The sequence below is a fragment of the Ursus americanus genome, chromosome 14 (assembly GCF_024610735.1).
Source record: "Ursus americanus isolate L20-20 chromosome 14, mUrsAme1.1.p, whole genome shotgun sequence".
NCBI lineage: Eukaryota > Metazoa > Chordata > Mammalia > Carnivora > Ursidae > Ursus > Ursus americanus.
The window spans coordinates 28,823,394-28,845,154 of NC_142140.1; the positions used below are offsets into that span (position 1 = coordinate 28,823,394).

The window sequence follows — 21,761 nt, forward strand, 5'->3', positions numbered from 1 at the left end:
TGTTCTTCACTCCTCTGGCTAAAAAGAGAATTTCTCAGGAGTTTGGTAAGATGTAGGCAAATATTCATGTTCTTTCCATGGCAGGTTGCTACATCAAGACATTCAACAGTATATACCCTACATTGCTCCTGCCCTCTTGAAGTTTCCAGTTCACGCGGGGAGGGGGGGGTCAAAAAATACATACATTCTAATTGATAAGCATGGTGAAACAAATATGAGAGTTAAATGAAACACACACGGTACAAATCAGAGAGAGTACAAGTAGAGAAGGAATGTACTTAGGGAGAGTAGTCAAGGAAGGAGATTTAGCTGAAGGCATTGGCAAGATGGGAGGACAGAGTCCGAGGTAGAGGAACAGCAAGTATGAGGATGTTGAGGCAGAAAACAGTATGGGGATAACAGGCCAACCTGGCCGAAGCTTGGTGAGCTGGCTGGGGGAGAGAAAAGAGGTTGAGGATAAAGAAGGGCAGGATCCTGCAAGACCATAATGGACTCTGAAATGAGCTTGCGAAGGCACCCAAGGACACCAAGGGGTCAGCCAATTAGGTCTGATAGTGCTTTAAAAGAAAGCAAGTTTTATTGAAATGTTAATAGTTTTTAGTATATTTACAGAGTTGTGCAATCATTACCATAATCTAATTTTAGGACATTTTTATCAATGTATGCTTTGAAAAGGTGACTGTGATGTGCAGGGAACCGATTGGAGGGAGGCAGGCAAGAGCAAAACACAGTGCCTCATCACCCGGACCCCCAGGGTGAGCAAGACAAATCATTCATTAATTGTGTACTTGCACCTGCGGGCAGGGAGCCTGTGCTCCTGGAGGTAACATTTTGGAGAGCAAACCATGGCCTAATATTTACAGAATCTGGCCAAAAGCCTACTCAACTCGCTTTTAGTTTTATTTTGCTAATATTTTCTATCGTTTCTTCTTCGCCTTTTCCATCTAAATTAGGATCTGCACTAATGTGATCAAGTAATTAATTGCTTATACATGTCAATAAAAACAGGTAACAGTTAATGAGAAGCAAGCCAGATACAAATATTTACAAACAAAATGAGGAAAAGCAAGATACTCATTATCGCTATATTTTCTTTTGGAGCTATATACTGCATAAAATTATACCCTCAATATCACAAAAGAAAAATAACCACCTCCCTATGTGATACCCTGGAGAAGTACACAGTATATCACCATAGATTTCAGAGGAAACTTAGGTGGGTTATTTTTTTTTTAAGGACAATTTTATTATTGCTTAAACATGGACACATGCACGGCTTTAAACCCAATCTGACTTCTATCTCCCCAAACAATTCTTTTTTTTTTTTTTTAAAGATTTTATTTATTTATTCGACAGAGATAGAGACAGCCAGCGAGAGAGGGAACACAAGCAGGGGGAGTGGGAGAGGAAGACGCAGGCTCATAGCGGAGGAGCCTGATGTGGGGCTCGATCCCATAACGCCGGGATCACGCCCTGAGCCGAAGGCAGACGCTTAACCGCTGTGCCACCCAGGTGCCCCTCCCCAAACAATTCTTAAAAGAAACCTCTCTCTCCCACCAGTTAGGTATGAGTGATGGAAAAGTGACCCAAGTAAAGGATAATTAATAAATTCAATCTACGGTAATTCATCTCTGCACAATGACAAAGATTTTTGTCTTAGCAACTCTTCAGGATTGTCTATAAACACGAAAATGTATTCAGGGAAAAATACGCTTTGTGGCAGGTCAGGACATAGATTACCACATACATACCTCTCTCTCTGTTGTTCGAGTCCATAAGACAACTTCTCCCTTCTAAAACACTGAGAAACAGGCCTCCCATCGGCTTTATTTGATTTAATCAATTAGACTGGATCCTGAAATTTAAAAGTAAAAAGTATGGGGCATCTGGGTGGCTCAGTTGGGTAAGTGGCTAACTGTTGATTTCAGCTCAGGTCATGATCTCAGGATCCTGGGACTGAGCCCTGCATCTGGCTCCACACTCAGTGGGGAGTCTGCTTCAAGATTCTCTCTCTCTCTCTCTCTCTCTCTCCCCCTCTGCCCCTCCCTTCCCCGTTCATTCTCTCTCTCTCAAATAAATAAATAAATCTTTTTCTCAAAAAGGTAAAAAAATAATCCAAGGAATTTAATGTTGCTGGTCAGAACATCCCAGGGCTACAAGTTCATTTTTGTTCTATTTTTATTAGGTGTTAGTTTTGCTTCCTTTCCAGCAAGAATGAGGTTTGCTTTGCTCTCTTCAATTGCACAAAGAAATCATCAGAAGAAATATCGTGCATTCTGCTTGCTTGAAGAGGAGTTATTAACTTGAAATAACACAATGCAAGTCTCAACGAAAATAATTTGAAAGGGCTATTACAATCTTAAATAAAATGATTTAATTAAAAATTCCAACCACATAAAAATTGTCACCAGATCACATCAAGACGGCTAAAGCATTTCTAAGTCTGCTTTAACTAGCTTTAAAAGCAGTTGCTTAAATTAATTATATGGGGGGAAATTTTTTCCCTTTTTTGGAAAAGGAGCTATTTAACCAAAAGTCCTTTTCTGGTGAACAAATGGCAGCTATTAAATAAGTACAGTTTGTTTCTTTTTTCTTTTTGGTTGTGTTTTTTCCAAAGCTTTCTATGACTGACCAATGATACCACAAGATCCATCTAAAGAGTCAAATGGAGAAACAGTGTTATGACTTCACCAAGCTCAACTCTAAAATTGAAAGTTTCAATTCAATATCGCTTTTTTCCCCCTCTCGGTATCTATTTGTATACAAGGAGCCGAATGAAATCAATTGCAAGGAGACTTTTCAACTCTGAATTTAAATCCTTTTATGCTTCTGCAATACAGTCAACCAAACTGGTGCTGGGAAGGAGAAGAGAAGGGCAGTTTCCCATTTTAATAAAAAAAAAATAAATATAATGATGTCAAAAGGAAATTTTGTATCTTTGGAGGCTTTCCTATTAGGCAAAACTAAATGAAACAAACCGTTCCTCTGATTTTCAGAAAACAGATAAGGGGGATGGAGCATAAGCAACAGAAAACTCTGGAACAAACCGGTATGACACATGTACCCAAACTACAGGACTGCAGATCACAGAAATCCTGAGTGAATTCTGGAAAACAAACACTCCTTTCAATATTACTTACAAAGGTTTATTAATCACATTTGCTCTTCAATATTGCCTCTGTATAACCAGTGAGTGAGTACTGAGAGACAAGGATGGTGTTAGAAGCTACTGGAAACCCCAGGTTCTCCTTTTGTGCCAGGTCCACATTCAGGTTAATCCATTCTTTGTTACTTAACACTATGGAACCAGAAAAGTTGCAGATTTCAGGTGTTTCAGAAATCATACATGATATTTGAGGCTTTTTCGGGGATCAATGTTTCTGAAACAGAGACAATACTCCGTGAAATGCATTCAGGACTTTTCCCTTCCCTCTGTGAGGTGTGGGGTGGAGAGTCCTTGAAGAGAGATGCTCTGACCAGAGTTCTCATTAAAATATTTTCCCCCAAAGTAAAGAAATGCTCAATCCCAGGACAGAACAGTGGACAGAATGGGGAAATGGGGCTAAAGATATCGTGGCAGAAACAAAAATCTTTAACATATGTTTCAGGAAGAAGGAAGGATTTTTTTTTTTTAAACCTTATCTCGATGTCAGAGAAACCCATTCATTCCTAAAATTTCCCCTGTATTGCTTTAGTTTCTAAAATTAAGATAATTAGTGGAGATGTGGAAGATAGCTATTACTTCTGTAGCACCTACTATATGCTGTAAGGCACTGTGCCAAGCTCCTCGGCGGGATTATCTCATTTAATCACCAGAACGTGGAGGGGTCAATCCTCCCAGCATCCCCCTTCCCAGAGGCACAGAAAGGCAAGGTACGTCACCCAAGTCACATTACATGGTCCATGCAAAAGGAATTCAAACCCAGACACTCTGAATGCACAGAGGACAGAAAAACCGAGACTCCCCTATAAAGTCTGGGGGGCTGCAACATGGAAAGGGATCCTGCATATTTAGGTTCTTTTTAAGATTTTATTCATTTACTTACTTATTTTACAGAGAGGGAGGGAGGGAGGGAGGAAGGGAGCGCACGCGCTCAAGCATGCTCGGGAGCAGGGGAGGGGCAGAGGGAGAGGGTATCTCTCAAGCAGATTCAGCCCTAGTGCGCAGCAGGACAAGGAGTTCAAGTTCACAACCCTGAGATCAAGACCTGAGCCGAAATCAAGGAAATCAAGAGTGTGACGCTGAACCGACTGAGCCACTCAGGCGCCCCACATATGGGTTCTTTTAAGAAAACAGTACAAAGACCCAAACATAAAACACTTAACACAGAACCTTTTGCACTGATACAAAGTGACCTCTGAAACCATACTCTCCCGGACAAATCTAAAATCTCATTTTACATCCTCTGTCTCCGGGACCCCTCTTTGTTAGTTAGATGCCCCAACCCTGTGTCCCAGAAGAAACAATGTGGTTTGGTTTGGTTTTGGGGTTTTTTGACTGTCCTTTTAAGAGATTTCACACTGAAAGAATACCCACTATAAAAACTTTCTAGTTGCAACTAAAAATACTATAATAAAAGTGATAATTCCTCAAAATTATTATGAGGCTTGCAAAGAGAATTCTAACACTACAGCCTACACAGGAAGGCATTACGCTAACACCAACTAACGGCTGAGAAAACAATTCACTTTCTCTAAAACAGAAAAAAAAAGAATGTTCTATGCAGGCATATGTTCACATTTTAACGGAGACGGTGGGAATTAGAAGAAGTGTTTCCAATACAGTAGCCACCAGCCACACAGAGCTACCCTGAACTGTGCTGTAAAGATAAAATACACTAGAATTTCAACACAGTATAAGAAGAAATGATTGCAAAATATCCCGTCATTCTTTTTCATTTTAATTCATGTTCAAATGATATTTTGGATATATTAGATAAAATAAATCTGCTCCATCTAAGAAGTCCAAAAAGTGTTGTTTTAAAGATTTCAATAGTATGGTGACAGCCAGCTGTAAGTCCCTTTTGCTCCTATGCCAAGAACAAAATGTGACCTGGAACACTTTAGTGAAATCCTCCTTCTTCCTTCTATCCACCACCTTCCCCCCACACGATAAAAATTCAACTTCATTTTCATTCTTCTATTGAAGCGACTATTAATTCAGTTGGGGGTGGAGTGGGGGGAGGACTTTCATAGAGACATACGGTCCAATGGTCTCTTCATTGCTTTGGCAATGGAAACATAAGGTCATAAATGCATCGGGAGGTCTAATGGCTTGGCGTTGAGCACTGCAGGAACATCGCAGTATTTGGCATGCAGGCCATTCTATGTCACAGAAGGAACTAAGTTTTGAGGACATACAGATCTACAAAGAGAACGATTTCATTTTAAACACCGCTCTTGCTGGAAAACATAACCAAATGAATCACCACGTTCCACTTGGAAATACAGTTTCCGTTCTTACAATGACCATGAACATTTTCCAGGTAACATGATTTTAGGACCTTCCCCAATATCTCACACCCAAAAGCAAACTTTCGAAGAAGCCGAGGCATTCCCGGGAGTGCCCAATTCACCACATAACCGCTGATCTTGGGGTCAGCTAACCCTGTGCCCACCTCTTTAAAAGAGAACAGGATGTCCCTTTGGGCCGTCTGCCCTTAATGCCTAAATCACTGGTTTAAATGTCGGTGCGAGAATATACCCCGAAGGACCTGATCCTCTTGGTCTCCAGTAAGCCTCCAGAATAAACTTTTACACAAATTCCTTTTGGGATCAGATGGAGGTGGTCAACAAACCGCATTCTGAGCAACACTAACCTGCTCAGCTTTTCAACACTATAAATCCACCGCTAATGCAGAACAAGGAAAAGGAAACTCTTTTACAAAATAACTAGAAAAATATTCTTTAACGAAGCCTTCGAAAGAGACCTGTCTGCAGAAAGCCTGGCCTTTTGCATTTCTTTCTGCTCTCGGTTTTGAAGGTCATGAGACTCACAACAGATGTGGCCTGGTTTGAACCATAAAGGTCTGCATGGCGCATAACAGTTAGTGTAAAAGCACCACGGCTGAGCCACTGTGGCTTCAACAGTTGGTGGGCTCCAGCCCAGCAGGGCAAGCCCCCAGCTCTGCCAAAACAGAAGGCATCCCTTGCAGGCAAGCTGCCCAAGAGGAGAACCAGAAACTTATCTGCCCCGTGGTGATGGAAAACCCATTTCATCAAAGAAATTACTGCAGACCTAAAGACGACTCATCTAAACATATCTAAGTAGCACAATAAGATCCACCCCACCGTCATTTTCCTGAAGCAAATGAAATACTGAACCATTACTTCGTTGGCAAAAATCTTGGAAGCCTGAAGCAGATCAATAATCATATTATCACATATCTAGGCATTTCCACAATGAAGTCTGTTTTTAATAGCATTTATCGCTTCTCCTGATTAGAAAAGCAATAAATATCCGTTGTGTAAGCACATTAGGCAAAGTACATTAATGAGCAGAGTACATTAAAAAGACAAGACAGCAAATAAAATGCATAAACAAGAAAATAAAAATGACCATAAAAAATGACCACTGTTAAAATTTTGGTGTATTTCCCTCCTCTGTTTCAATAATCAATAGGATTATTTTTTTAAATGCACAGTAATTTTTCAAAAAAGAGTGTTTAAACAAACAACAAACAAGAGTCCATGTTAAGGACAGCATAGATGGACCTAGAGGGTATAATGCTGAGTGAAACAAATCAAAGATAAATACCATACCATTTCCCCTATATGTGGAATATAAAAAACAAAATGAACACACACAAAAAATAAAGACTCTTAAATACAGAGAACAAACTGGTGGTCGTCAGAGGGGAGGTACGTGGGGGGACAGATGAAATAGACGAAGGGGATTAAGAAGTACAAACTTCCAGTTATAAAATAAGTAAGTCATGCAGGTAAAAAATACAGTCAATAATACTGTAATAACGTTATATGGTGACCACACTTACGATGAGCACCGAGTACTGTACAGAATTGTCAAATCAATATGCTGTACACCTGAAGCTAATAACACTATGTCAATTATACTTTAATGAAGAAAAGAAAAAAAATACTGTTAAACCTTATATCTCCCAAAGTGGAAGAATATGTACACGTAAAGTCCATTTCCATAAAAATTAAAAGTACCACCACAAACAGGTCCTGCCACTTTGCCCTAACCAACTATCTTGTCTATAGAAGCAGGAGACTGGAGAAATGATTAACCACTTCGGTCACTTCAAGCTCGGACATGGTCCAACGTGAACAACTTGACCTTTCTTATTGAACAATCTACATCGACCAAGAGCGAACTTGGCAAACTGGTGCCCCACTATAAGGAGCCCATACACATGACACGTTATGCCAATCAGTTGCCAACATTTACAAAGGAAATACATAGGACAATCCAGACTTTAGTCTTCTCTTGCAACAATTTTAATATAAAGCTGTACTGAACCATATAGCAACAACCGGCTCGAGACGTAGGGCTGCAGTCACCTTCACCTAGTGTGAACTCTGCCACCATACCTGCCGATCGCAAATCTTTCCCCAGCTGGGATGCCGGGTATTACGTGCCAGTTGTCCCTGCTCCGAAGCTTGATCTTGTAAAACCCTTCAGTTATTTACAGCATGCCTCTCCGGTCCTTTTACGCACGGCGCTTTGCAATCCTTTAGAGAACCTTTAGTATGTCAAGTAACAAGATACAAGTATCTATGTTTGTAGGCATCATTTTTACCTTTAAGCCTATCATCTCTGCAGTACTGCTACAAGATAAGCACCATCATCCACCCCATTTTAGAGGACCAAAAATACAGGCGTAGAGGTTGAGGGATATGCTCAAGGTCACATAGGTAAGACAAGGCAGAGCTGTGTCCAAGCCTAGGGCAGCAAAGTAATTTAAATTGTTCGGGAATCTGCCCATTCTTTTGCCAGCACATTCAGTAAATAGGAGAAGCATAAATGCATTCTACCAGGATGAAAGAAAGAAGTGACGCTGGAGGTGAGAATGGAAGTGCAAAATGCCAACAGAAAAGGAGGAAAACAATGAAAAATATCACAGAGTTCAAGGGTAAGCTTGGAAAGTGCTTTACCAGGCAGACCAGCCATCAACACTAGCCAAAAGCACAACCGTAAAGTCGGTAAAACCCAAGCATTGTCGGTTTTTCTGAAGCTTCACAAAATGCTGATGTGAAAAATTACCCAAAACATAGAATAAGGAGAATAAAGAGAATGCAGAAGTCCCTTTCGATGTCACATTGCAGCTGAATTCAACAAACTCACCCAAAATAATTAAAGTAACTAGGGGAATGTACCCTTGTTTAACTTGCTGTTCACTATCAGTCAAGGCCGGACTTGGTGAAGTTACACATTAACCTGGAGATTTCTATGCAGTTCAAAAAAAAAAAAAAAAAAGCAAAAGAATTGGTTTATGGTTTTGTAACTCTGTGGGAGATTAACCATTGTTGGAGCTAACCTAGCAACCATGGTCTGACATTCTTCATTAACTAAAAATACCCACGTCCTCCAACTGCTCTTGCAACCAGCATTACCATGGTATTGTCTGTCTCATTAATGATTTGAATTTGATATGTATTAACTCCATTCGTGAAAGAGTCATGTTTTTAACTGCTGAAAGTTAAGATTTGACACTGCAATAATGTAAACAACCTGGGCCCCACGCCTATCCCCCTCGTCTTTTCCATTTCCAAACTGTACGCTCAGAAACACGCCACGGAACGTCAAATTAAATTCTATAGCTTAACATAGCACAAACTCAGGGAACAGACAATCTAATAGAGAAGATTTCTGGAGATGCAAATATACAATAATAATGACCCAGATGGTGAAACTTTAGGCATCAGAACAGGTGATTCAGAGGCACTGAAAAAGATGTAATTCAGCCACCAGTCTTGAATGGATTAAAAAATGGTCTTGTAGACATCGCCAATATCCTAAGTAGGAAAATGTCTACTCACAAATATGTTTAGCAATATGTTGGTGTTCTCCATTTAATGGTAGTATATTTCCATTATAAAAACTGAGCTTTTAATAATATATCCCCCAGAAGTTATTCATCCATTTTTCTAGATACTAACAACCAAATCCTTTATATTTCAACCATTAATCCATGCATTATCTCTACCCATGGTGAAAAACATCCCACCAAATCAGAAATGCAGCTCTCCTCAGATTTATGTTACAAGGTCATAAAGTATACTGAATCACCAGAAATACTTAAACTGGAGAGGTTTGGTTAAGTATGTGGGGAAGGCTTATCCTCTCCCACCCACCCCAGCCAGAGTCATCAACTTCTGGCTCTTCTCCAGAAAAATTCCACAGTACCTTATTTGGTACCAGTAAGCAGAAACCCACCATTGCGTTGCCACCATGTGCCTATCCTAAACCCAGGGTAGATATCACTCAAATTTCACAAGAGTATCCTGTTGAGCTAGACCCCATCTTCTCAGTCCTGCTTAAAACTGGATTCCAGAAAAAGAATTAAGTAAACAGTATTATAATAGACATCACCAATCCATTGGAATTGACCCTAAGGATAAAATGTGCCATGTGAAAGTGCAGACTTTTTTTTTTTTAAGTTCGCTTATTTTTTTAGTAATCTCTACACCCAACATAGGGCTTCACTCACAACCCTGAGCTCAAGAGTCACATACTCTTCTGACTCAGCCAGCCAGGCACCCCGAAAGTGCAAACTTCTTGAAGGGCATTGAAGTTATTTACATTGAACACAGTGATCGGTCCAAGCAACAACACAGCAGGAGATGGGCAGAGCATCAAGTCTTTAAAAGAGAATGCCATGAAAAGAGAAGAACAGAAAGTGCAGAATTACTCTACCCCATCGTAAAACTGGTTACACAGCTACGTCATCAAGACTGTGTGGACTTAGCAGACACACGGATGCACAGAACATAGAGAGTCGAGAAAAAGACCTGCACAGCATAGACAACTGATTTTTGACAAAAGTGCAAAAGGAATTCAATTGGAAGAAGGAGAGCTTTTTTTAAATCAAATGGCGCTCTATAGAGCAATTGAATATCCTTAGGCAAAATAAAAAGAATCTTGACCTAAACCTGATACCTTATTACAAATATTAACTCAAAATGGATCATAAATTTTAATGTAAAATGTAAAACCATAAAACTTTTAGGAGATTGAACAGGAAAAAAATCTTCCAGACCGGGGCTCAGTGAAGAGTTCTTGGAAATAACACCAAAAGCATGATCCAGAGGGGAAGAAATGAGTAAATCACATTTCATCAAAAACAAGAAGTTCTGCCCTGTAAAGGGCCTTGTTGAGAAGATGAGGGGAGAGGCTACAGACTGAGAAAAATATTTGCAGGCCACATATCCGACAGGAAACTACTATCCACACTATATGGAGAACTCGCAAAACTCAACAGTAAAAAAACAAACAATCCAATGAGAAAGTGAGCAATGGACATGAGGAGACATTTCAGCAGAGAGGATGGCAAATAAGTACGAGAAAAGATATTCAGCACCATCAGTCACTAGGAAAATGCAAATTGCGACGCCAATGAGCTCTCACTGCACATGTAGCAGAATGCCTAAATTAAAAAACAGTGGCACCCACCAAAATCTGGTAGGAATGCAGAAAAGCTAGATCGCTCATACACTGAGGGTGGGCCCATGGGATGGTACAGGTATTCTGGAAAATTGTTTCTTAAAATAAACAAAACAAAAAGAAAAAAAACACATGCATTGACTATATGACCCAGCAACTGTACTGCCCAGTATTTTTCCCAGAAAAGTGAAAACTAATGTCCCTTCAAAAAATTGTACATAACTATTAATAACTGACTTTGTTTTGAAGTATGGGAAGAAAATGAAACGCCCCCCAGAAGGTAAACAGTTCTACAAACTGTGGAGTGCCCATGCCATGAAATACTCTAAAATAAGGCTGAATAACTATGGTGAAAACAACAACCTGGGTGGAGGTCAGGGACATTATGCTGAGTAAAGAAAAGCCAACTAAGCACCTGACCATTAGGGAAATGCAAATCAAAATTACAATCAGATATCACTTCACATCTGTTGGAATGGTTATTACAAAACAAAAAAACAAAAAACAAAAACCCAAGAAATAACAAGGGTTGGTGAGGCTGTGGAACAGAGGGAACCCTTGTGCACTGTTGGTAGGAATGGAAAACAGGATGGAGGTTCCTCAAAAAATTAAAAACAGAACTACCATATGATCTAGCAATTCTACTTCTAGGTATTCACCTGGAAAAAAAAAAGAAAGGAAGGAAGGAAGGAAGGAAGGAAGGAAGGAAGGAAGGAAGGAAGGAAGAAAGAAAGAAAGAAAGAAAGAAAGAAAGAAAGAAAGAAAGAAAGAAAGAAAGAAAAGAAAAGAAAACACTGATTTGAGAAGAATTATGCATGCCTTTGTTCATTGCAACATTATTTACAATAGCGAAGATATGGAAGCAGCCCCGACAGATGAACGGATGAAGAAGATGTGATCTAGAGACACAATGGAAAATTACTCGGACATAAAAAGAATGAAATCTTGCCATTTGCCACAATACGGATGGACCTAGAGGGCATTACGCTGGTGAAATAAGTCACACAGAGAAACACAAATAACATACGACTTCAGTTACCTGTGGAATCTAAAAAACAAAATAAAACACAGACTCAGGGTTGGGGGGAGAATTGGATGAAAACAGGGGAAGGGGATTAAGAGGTACAATCTTCCAATTACAAGATAAGTAAGACACGGAGATGTAATATATGGCATGGGGGATATAGTCAATAATACTGTCACAACTTTGTATGGTGAGAGATGGTAACCAGACGTACTGTGGTGACCATTTCATAATGTATATAAAATGGAATCACTATGTCGCATACCTGAAACGAATATATTATTGTATGTCAATTATTCTTTTAAAGAAGGGGGGAGGTTAACCTCAAAAGGTCACATACTTTATGATCCTATGTCTGTAACATTTTCAAAATGACAAAATTATACAGACATAAAAAAGATTTGTAGACGCCAGGAACTGGGGATGGCGGAGGAAGGAAGAACATATGATTATAAAGGGGTAGAATGAGGGAACTCTTTGTGGTGATGGAATCATTCTGTATCATTTTTTTTACATTTATTGAAATATAGTTGACAACCAGTGTTATATTAGCTTCAGGTGTAAACATAGTGGTTCGAGGAACACCTGGGTGGCTCAGCTGGTTAAAGTGTCCGACTCTTGATTTTGGCTCAGGACATGATCTCAGGGTCCTGAGATGGAGCCCTGCGTAGGGCTCTGCACTAAACATAGAGACTGCTTAAGATGCTTTCTCCCTCTGCCCTTCCACGCCCTCCCACCCACTGCTTGTGGCTCGCTCTCTCTCTCAAAAAAAACAAAACAATGTGATTCAACAATGCCATACACAATGCTCACCACAATAAGGAATCATTCTGGATCTTGATTTCAGCGATGGGTGTACCAATCTACGCGTTAGAGTCAAGTTACAACACACTGATTTGACAATTCTTTAGGCAATGCTCACCACGGTAAGGAACCATTCTATATCTTGATTTCAGTCATGGGTACACCAATCTACACATGTGATTAAATGGCATAAAACTCTACATACACACTGTACCATGTCAAACTCCTGGTTTTGATACTGGGCTATAATTACATAAAACGGAACCCATGGAGGAAACTGGGTAAAGAATACATGGGACCTCTCTGTCTTGCATTTGAACCTTCCTGTCAATCTAGAATTATTTCAAAATTAAAAGTCAAAAAAAGAGAATATTTTAGACAGTCTAACAAGGGCCATAATTTTTGCTTTCCACCCAACCCATTTGGATAACTTCACATGGAAATAAGGAAGACATACCAGGAGAAATGTGTGTTTACAGACAATAAGACCATGAGTGTTTTCCCTTTTCTTGTTTTTCCCCGAATTTACAGACACATCCCATTTACTATAGTCATGGGGGGGGGGGGGGGACAGGGGACACAGCAGATGAAGTTCAGCAACTCCTTAGAAAGATATCCCCACAGATAATCTGATCATGAAAATTAATGATGTGACAGAGAAAAAGTGGAAAAGCCACCATTATTTTAAATTTGCAATTTCCTGTTGATCATCTGATAAAATACTTGGGAAATAAAACAAAAGTATGTTAACACACATTACCAGGCCTTTGAACAATGTACCAATTAAAGAACAGATTATATCATTTCTAAAACAAAGACATTTCCTGAAAAGAAAGGAAAGAGAGCAAAAACATAGTCCTAAATATTTGGCCTAGGCTGAACACCAAATAGTTCTAACCCAGGGACAACTGACAAAACCAGCTCCTTTAATCATCACATCTACGCACTCCCACAAACCCCTTCCCCAAACAATCCTTTACGTTCCATTCCTCTCCCTCAACCCATCCAAATTAAAACGTTACTGTCATACTCCAAATGCGGGCTGGCACTTTTTATACAGCTCTTAAGAACAGAAAATAAAACATGTATTCATATATTCACGATTAAATAACTATGTATTAAGCATCTGTGTGCCAGACAGGATACTAAATCTTAAAAAAAGCAGCAATCTGTTTTAAGTTTCAAGGTTTCATCAAAATAAACAGAATTAATGTTAAAATATTCACCATTATTAATCACCCAATGATACTAACAGTTCCCCCTATGAAGTTGTTATCATTATAACTCAAGGGAAAACAGGACTATGAATTTGATATTGACTTTCATATTTCAAGTAGTTGCTTAGAATTGGAAATGTTTAGAGGAGACTTCTGCAAACAGGGCTCCAAAGCACAATTCTAATTCCAGCAAGTGGGTCGGATGCCCAGCCCGTCCCTGTTCCCAGCCTTACCTGCCCTGCTTCCTCCTCCAGTGCAGAACCCACAGTCCGTCCCGAATCCCCCTCCACCACTCAGCTGTGAGCCTCAAAAAGCTGCCTCAATTCACGCACCAGGTAAGAAGCCCAAACGGGTCTAACTAACCTAACCCCCTTTCTGCTCGTCCGGATGTGATAGTTCGCGTAGCTCCAGCTTGCGACCCTGAGCAGAGCTGCTCTGAGGACAAATCTGTGACACAGATGACAGAGCACAGAGTTGGAAACAACCTGAGTTCTCAGTGGAGTGGCTGGCCACTGATACATGGAAATCTAATACCTTGGGATCTCTAGCATGGACACTACCATTTCTTTTTCCTCCTCACTCAAAGCTGGGTCTCTCCTCACTTGCAGCTGAGAACACCACAAGTAATACAAGGCAGTCCTTGTAAGTCTTGCTTATAAGGCAGTCTACCCAGTGTGTGGGTTTTAAGAAAATCAAGCCCTCTGGGCACTTCCTGACTTAGGGAAATATACAGGGCATGGCACTATGAAAACCATAACACAAAACTTGTCCTCAAATATAATGCTCATCTTCTTAATTTTTAATGATTGCATAATATCCTGTCATAGAGATAATCAAGCCCAGCATCCGAAGAAAATGGTGACATGTGTGAGCTAAAAATGGTACCTCTTCTGGATACTTCTCTGGCCATCTGCCAAGATAAAGGCCCAGTAACTTTGCTCATCAATTGTATAGTGCCTCTGTAGTGAAGGGCACATCCTTGAGTTTCTAGACATCTCTACAACTGGAGACAGTTCCAACCCAGTGGCTTAAGCGGAAGCCACCGCATCCTTAAATTCATTATCGAATTTCAAACAGTTAGCAGTACAATCAAATCTGACGACCCTCTATTACTTAAAGCACTAAAACCATTCAAGTTACAGTTCTAATGTGGGCATCCAACTGGAACAGTAACCAATTCTTCATAAGTCCCAGCTAGTGGCCAGTGACCAGGAACAGAAATGTACAATAATTCCAGCTAGGAAAGAATCAAGACTAAAGGGTAAAATTCAGTGCAAATGTATTATGCTTGGCTGAATTTACAATGTAGTTGAAAGGCAAGAAGAAGTTAAATAATCCTGTAAGACAATCACCAGAGAGATGTCTGATTAAGTGCCTAGCAAACAGAATAGACAATATATTAAAATTACGAACAAGAAGAGTAGACTTAAAGAGATCACCGGTAAAATACTTAAATAATCAAGGCCAACACAGCAGAAACAAGTGACAAATCTAATTGGCTAAGTTATAGCGGCCAGTGTCTTGCAACCGGATACTTGAAAAGCCTCTAATTGCATTTCCCAATGACTGGGATTAATCCACAAAATGAGGTTGGCTTTAGACATCTAGCTACATCGGCTGCGCAGGTTTCTCTTCCAATATCATTTTAATTCGCTCAACCAGTGTTTGCTTCATGCATGAGCTGTGGATACAGCAACTGACAAAGGCCCTACCATCGAGACCTCATCTGTGATGTCAGATCTCGGGGTGGTGGGAGCCCTTGAAGTGAAAAACAGTGACTAGAAGGAGACATGACAGGTCCTTCTGAAGTGCTGGTGACATCCTGTCTCTTGACCTGGAGACCAGTTACAAGGGTGTATTCAGGCTGTAATCATTCATTGAGCCGTTCACTATAATGTCTGCACTTTTCCACGTGCGTGTTTCCACTCCATCACAATGAACAAGAAATCCCTCTGCCATCGTGGTGCTTTACATTCCAAAGGGTGTAGGGGTGCAGAGAAGGAAAAATGAACGAGCTAAATTAAAGTAAGACACAGAACGCCCAAGCATACAGCATGTGCTCAGCTGAAAGAACGAATCAGGGAGCACAGCTAGAACAAGTCGGGAATGGGCTATCATCTGAGACAGTGGCCAGAGACAGCCTTACAAAAACACGACCTCTGAGCACAGACCCACAGGCAGTCAAGAACAAGCCACGGCAGCCTCTGGGAAAAGTACATGCCAGGCCAAGGGAAAAGCAATTACAAAACACTGAGGCAGGTGTGTGTCTGGGAAGGGTGAGGAACAGTGAGAAGGCCAGTATGGCTACGGCAGAGTGAGTGAGGGGCAGAGGTCAGGGAAGAGGGCATGGGGCCGGACGATCCCGAAGGAAATGTTGCTTGAGAACAGGGATGTCCATCAGGAGGAGCAAGATCCGTGCTAACAATTTCAAAATACTCTGCTTGCTGCCGATCCCAGATACGCACAAATGCTTTTGTTTTTAATAATACAGATCAACTTTCATAGTGAGAGTACTGCGCACATTAGCGTGCTTACCAGAAACCCAGAGGCCCCCCATTTAGAAGCAGTTCATTAGGCCCACTTATTTATCCACTTAGTTGACAAATGAGAGTCAGAGAGCCAACACCAAAACACATGTTCTCTGATGCCGAGTTTCTATTTTTTTCCCCCACTATAATTCCTTCCGTAATTAAGCGAAGTGCTGGCTTTTAGTGTTCTTTGATGGAGTTATTCCTCAAGTATTTAGAGAAGCCCTACTATGTGTCCAGCAGAAATAAATGGTAAGGTGGAAGGGGCTAGCCCTCCAAGTTAACAAGCCACTTGATTCAAGGAGTTGAGAGTTGTCAGCAGAGGAACAGGGACATGGAAGGTGTATATGACTCTGAGCTTGAGGCATGAAGGAAGGCTTCCTGGAGGAAGTGGTAGCCAAGGGGAGCCCCAAAGAACAAAAGGCTTGGTGTAAGAGAGTCCAGAGAAATAACACAGCACATGGCTTGGCACAAAGTAAGCGATCAACCTAAATGTTGACAGTACTACCTGGACCACCACACAACATCAAAACCCCGACTCTTACCAGCCCATGTAGTGCTGTAGAACTACACCGTGGATTACCCAGGCATTTTCCTCCAAATGGCTGATAACTGGTATTACTTCCAAGGAACAGAATCTCTAATTCTGATTCCCCTGCTTTGGAACCTGTGATCCTTTAAGGCAGTGATTAGTTTGGCCTCGTCTAGAAAAAGAGTCTGCAATATAAATTAAAGGGAAAAGGAGGAACCGGTTTAGGAAACCAGTTAGATACATTTCAGACAGATAAATCAACAAGTGAGTCATGTGCCAGGCAAGACGGGCTCACGCAGTGGCCAGGGAGATGTCTCAGAGCAGGATTTCTGACATTAGGGGCAGGATAACTTGCCGTGGGCGGGGGGGGGGGTAGGTTTTGGTTGTGGGGGCTGTCCTATACGCTCCAGGATGAACATAGCAGCACTGCTGGCCTCTCTACCCGCTAGATACCTCCCCCAGAGACGTGACAGCATCTCAAGACATTGCCAAATCTCCTCTTCCCAGCAAAACACCCCCCCACAACCAGCTGAGAAACACTGCAGTAGAGAGGAAACCACAGACCTTTTGTAGTGTGGGAAGGAATACTAGGGAGGGTAGAAGCAAGGAAAGAGAGGACGTGCTGTACCTCCTGACCCATGACGCTTCTGCATCATTCTGTAAAGAACCAGAAAAGTGACGATCAAACAAACTCAGCCCAACGGCAGCCCCACTTTCCTAAGCCCGACACGCACACGGACTCAACTCAGAGACAAGACTTCAGATCTGAGGTAATGAACACTTCCCTGCCACAAGGAGGAAACAAGGTAAGAGGCTGCGAAGAGGAAAACAGAAGGAAGAAATCAAAACAGGACAGGCAGGCCACCCACCAGATTTGTTCTATCTCATGCCACTGCCCTTTCTCTTCCACTACCGAGACAGCCACCAAAGACACGACCTCAGGCTGCATGACGGAAGACAGGAGGCATGGACGCCCAGAGGAGCCTACAGAGAGCAGGGCCCACGCTCTGACGATGCCACTCCCCAGATGCTTTGGTGGGAAAAGGCTCTGCACCTCAGTCAGGCCCGTAGCCTCTGGTCAAGGCCCCAGGCTGCAGGTGCTTGGTAAATGCCTGAAAATATTGGGGTCTTTTGTTCTAAGGAAAGAAATAGACCCCAGGGCCACTCCTCCATTACATCTTCATGTACACAATAGACAGATTCCTTCCTAAAGATTTCTGCAATTCATACGCTACTGCCCCTTTTCTCTCTCCCTGGTAGGATTTTACGGTTCAGTAGCAGGAAAAGCAACACAATGTCTCATATATGGAATCCTTGCTGTTTGAGAAAGCTTTTGCCGGAGCCAAAGTGAAAACCCTTGCCTAAAATGAGGCTAAGGGATTTTCATGGCTTTTAGTAAGCCAGGTGATGGCCGGTACAGTACCATTCATGAAGGATCATTAGGGACAATTTATGAAGCCAACAAAGCTATAACCAAGTCGGAATTCAATGTTGATTGTTTATCCCCTTTCAACTTAAGACTCACACTTCAAATTCACTGTATGCATCACAATTCAATGACTGCTCGAAGCCAATAGCGTTGGAATCCATGCTTCTATTACAAGTGGGAAAGGACATGAAGGGACAGGGCACTAAGCCAAAAGGTTATCACAACCATGCTGCAAAATCTGACTCCCCTCGGTGAGCTCATCAAGCTGTCCTATTGAGTGTCTGGGCCACTTCAGTGCTCTCTGCTTCCAGAAGGCCAAAGAAAAGCTACTAAGTCAAGGGAGCTCAGTGCTGCTATTCGGGGCACACCGAATTTCCCTGATTTATTTCAAAGCAACAGAGACACTAGCAAAATTTCCACCTTCCTGCTTCCCCCCAACCCCAATAATGAATATAAAACAGTCCTGGATTTTAAAACTAAAGAACAATATCGAACATCATACCATTTTAACTCACTCAAGTAAAAAATGCACAAAAGTGGATATGTCCCATGGGTTCAGGCCTTCCTCAGCATGCAGTACAAATCTACCCAGCATTTTTCACTTCACTTCTATGTGCTATCACAGTGTGCGAGAGCAAAACGTAGTTAAGGATAATAAGTAATGTCATTAACAGATTCTGTCCTGAATAAAACAGGTCAGCAGTAAGAGAAGGAACTTGAGTTTCCAAAATGTTATGGTTTTCTGAGTCTTACTTTTTATAAATTGTGTCTGGGTCAAACAGGAGCTAATATATTCTAATACCTACAAGAAAACACCAACCATAGGGACACCTGAGAGGCACAACTAGGTTAAGCGTCCGACTCTTGCTTTCAGCTCAGGTCTGATCTCAGGGTCATGAGATCAGGCCCTGTGTTGGGCTCCACACTCAGTGTAGAGTCTCCTTGGGTTTCTCTCTCCCTCTGCCTCTCTCTTGGATAAATAAATCTTTAAAAAAAAAAAAAAAAAAAAAGAGGAGGAGGAGGAGGAGGAGGAGGAGGAGGAGGAGGAGGAGAAGAAGAAGAAGAAGAAGAAGAAGAAGAAGAAGAAGAAGAAGAAGAAGAAGAAGAAGAAAAAGGGAAAACAAACCATTCCTTACAGTAACACCTACTGTAAAAGTAAAGTATCAATTTATGGCTTGTGGGAAAACAGAAGAGTGACTTTGATTTCCCACCAGCAAGCTCTGGTTCTCTTGCTTTTGGCCCTCAGAATTTGGGCCTTGGTTTCCCCATCTGTCAAATGGGGATAATAACAGTACATACTTCATAGGGTCATGGTCAGGATTATGCATCGCATTTAGGAAGCACTTACTGGTAACCATTACTATTATTACTATTCTTCTTTCCTTTAGGCATTCAGAGATTAATCAGAAGAGGCATAGAAAAACTTTTTACAGCACGTGATTCCAAAAATATTTACGAAAAGTAGGCAAGAGCACCAATACATCTCTTGCGATAAGGGCTAGGAGGGTGTAACAAAGAAATAAGTCACCAAAATAGGTTATGGAGTCAATGTCCCTGGGAATTCTTATAAAAAGATTGGGCAAATATTTTTACAAGAGGGTTTAAACACAGGTTTGTCTTTTAGCCCCTAAAAGACTGTGACGACAGGACATTCTATAATCCTGTAAGAGTAGGTGGTGAGGACATACATAGGAAAGTAATAAACACAGTATTTTCTTTATGAGAAGGAACAATAATTTGTTTATATATCCAAGGGTTCCTGACATAAATAATAATAATCCAAAATGCTTATAAAATATACTGCTCTCCCATAGGGTAGATGATCTCATGTCTTGCTTTGCTTTTGTAATAAGAAATTGATTTCCCTCCTCTAGTTGAGACATATCCTTGATGAACACCAAGCCTCACTGTCGTACTAAGATATCAGGACTCTCCGGGTAAATTATTCATAAAGAAAAACCATAAAATTACCACGAAATAGCACTTCAGAGGCAGAAACATACATCCGCGGGGTTCAAGATGACATGAGACCCTCAGACTTGAGACATCAGCCCCACTTCTGGGAAAAAAGCAAATGAGGCATTCCCTAAAGAGTTATCATGGGGAGAGGAGTGGCAGGTGGGAGGGCAGCAAAGACTCCAGAGCCGAATCTGCAGCTTCTCCAGGGTTCTGGGCTCTCTCACCTCAGGGAGGACCCTCTCCAGCTCTCATGTCACGATGTCCCTCTAGTCTCCAGCTCACTGCCCGGTACATGGCAGGCAGGCAGTAAGGATCTGGATCACTCTGCAGACTCATCAACCCAGAAACAGCACTCCCTTCTCAACGGTGGAGAATTAGACACCAAAAAGGGGGGAAAAAAGACCTTTGGTGGGGAACTAGCATTCACTCTATTCCATTTCTTATTTTGAGAGCATCCAGTGGTATGATCACGTGTTGTCACCGTCATCGTCGTCTTCTTTTTTAAGAGACTGTATTCTTAAGTAATCTCTATACCCAACATGGGGCTCGAACTCACGACCCCGCCATCAAGAGTCTCTCACTCTACTGACTGACCCAGCCGGGCGCCTCCTCTGTCGTCTTCTTCTATGTAGTTCCCTTTTATTTCTTTTTTGGTGCTCAGCATCCATCCCACATCCTCCCCGCAGCGTCCATTCCTTTTTGGAAAAGCATGCTTCCTTCACTAAAGGCCGTTAAACAGCCCAGATGTGTGTGTTCCCATTACAGAAACTGGAAGCCAAGGGGCCAGGACGTTTGCATCTATGCCTCGCCAACTGGACACCCTGCTCTCAGGCCACCACTGAAACACAAATGAGCTCCTTAAGGAGGAAAGACAAGGCTGGGGGGTTACGGTTCCTTGAGGCAGGAGAAGCACCTCTTTCCAGACTCCCCCGTTTCCCAGCCTCCGGGTATTTTTTTGTTCCTTGCCTATGACCTTGCCTATTGTGTGAGCTCCTGATAACCTTCCAGAGTACTTCAGTTGACTTAACTTGCCCAGATTTGGTTTCTGTTGTTTGCAAACAAACAAAAAGTCTCAAATAACCCTTGCAAATAAATGATAAACTTATCAGGCTTAGTGGTGCCTCTGAAAGCCCCCGTCATAGAAAATGCCAAAACAGTAGCTAAAACAAGATAAACGTTGACTTCTCTTACTATTAATCAAGTTCAAAGTTAGGGAGGTCTGGGGACATTCCACAGTAACAAGGCTCATGTGGCACCTTTGAATAAATTAGGAAAAGGTAGCCCTCAGGCTGAAAGCAGACCTGTGAATACAAGACTTAGTAAGCACATGATCTTTTTTTAGAAAGCAAAAGGCCCAACATCTCTCCAGATACACACCTTGGGGAGCAGAGCCTGTACTGAATTTCAGCCCCTCGATCAACTACTCAGCCAGAGATCTTTCTGCAAGAAATAATATGCACACCCATACACACACACACACACACACACACATATATATAGTGCTACCCAGATGTCATTCATCTTGTGGCTCTACCATTTTCTGTATGTAATACCAACCTCATGGTCCTAGGTAACTGCTCAAGATCCAGCCATTACATCCACATTCCAGCTAAACAAGAAGGAGACATAATGAAGGAATGT

The 21,761-nt window shown here is 41.5% G+C and overlaps 1 protein-coding gene across 7 annotated transcripts in view; it reads right to left on the reverse strand.

The window, feature by feature from the left end:
* The window catches only part of PTPRG (protein tyrosine phosphatase receptor type G), a 684,348-nt gene that overhangs the window by 520,322 nt on the left and 142,265 nt on the right, over nucleotides 1–21,761 (reverse strand). Inside the window, exon 1 of one of the 7 annotated variants that reach the window (XM_045807509.2) lies at nucleotides 1,752–7,537. The exons of the other annotated variants lie outside the window; for them this stretch is intronic. Within the exon in view, the coding sequence (XP_045663465.2) occupies nucleotides 1,752–1,821 (70 nt within the window). The 5' untranslated portion in view covers nucleotides 1,822–7,537. Of the gene's footprint in view, nucleotides 1–1,751; nucleotides 7,538–21,761 lie in introns of those variants that run through there. 7 annotated transcript variants of the gene reach the window in all.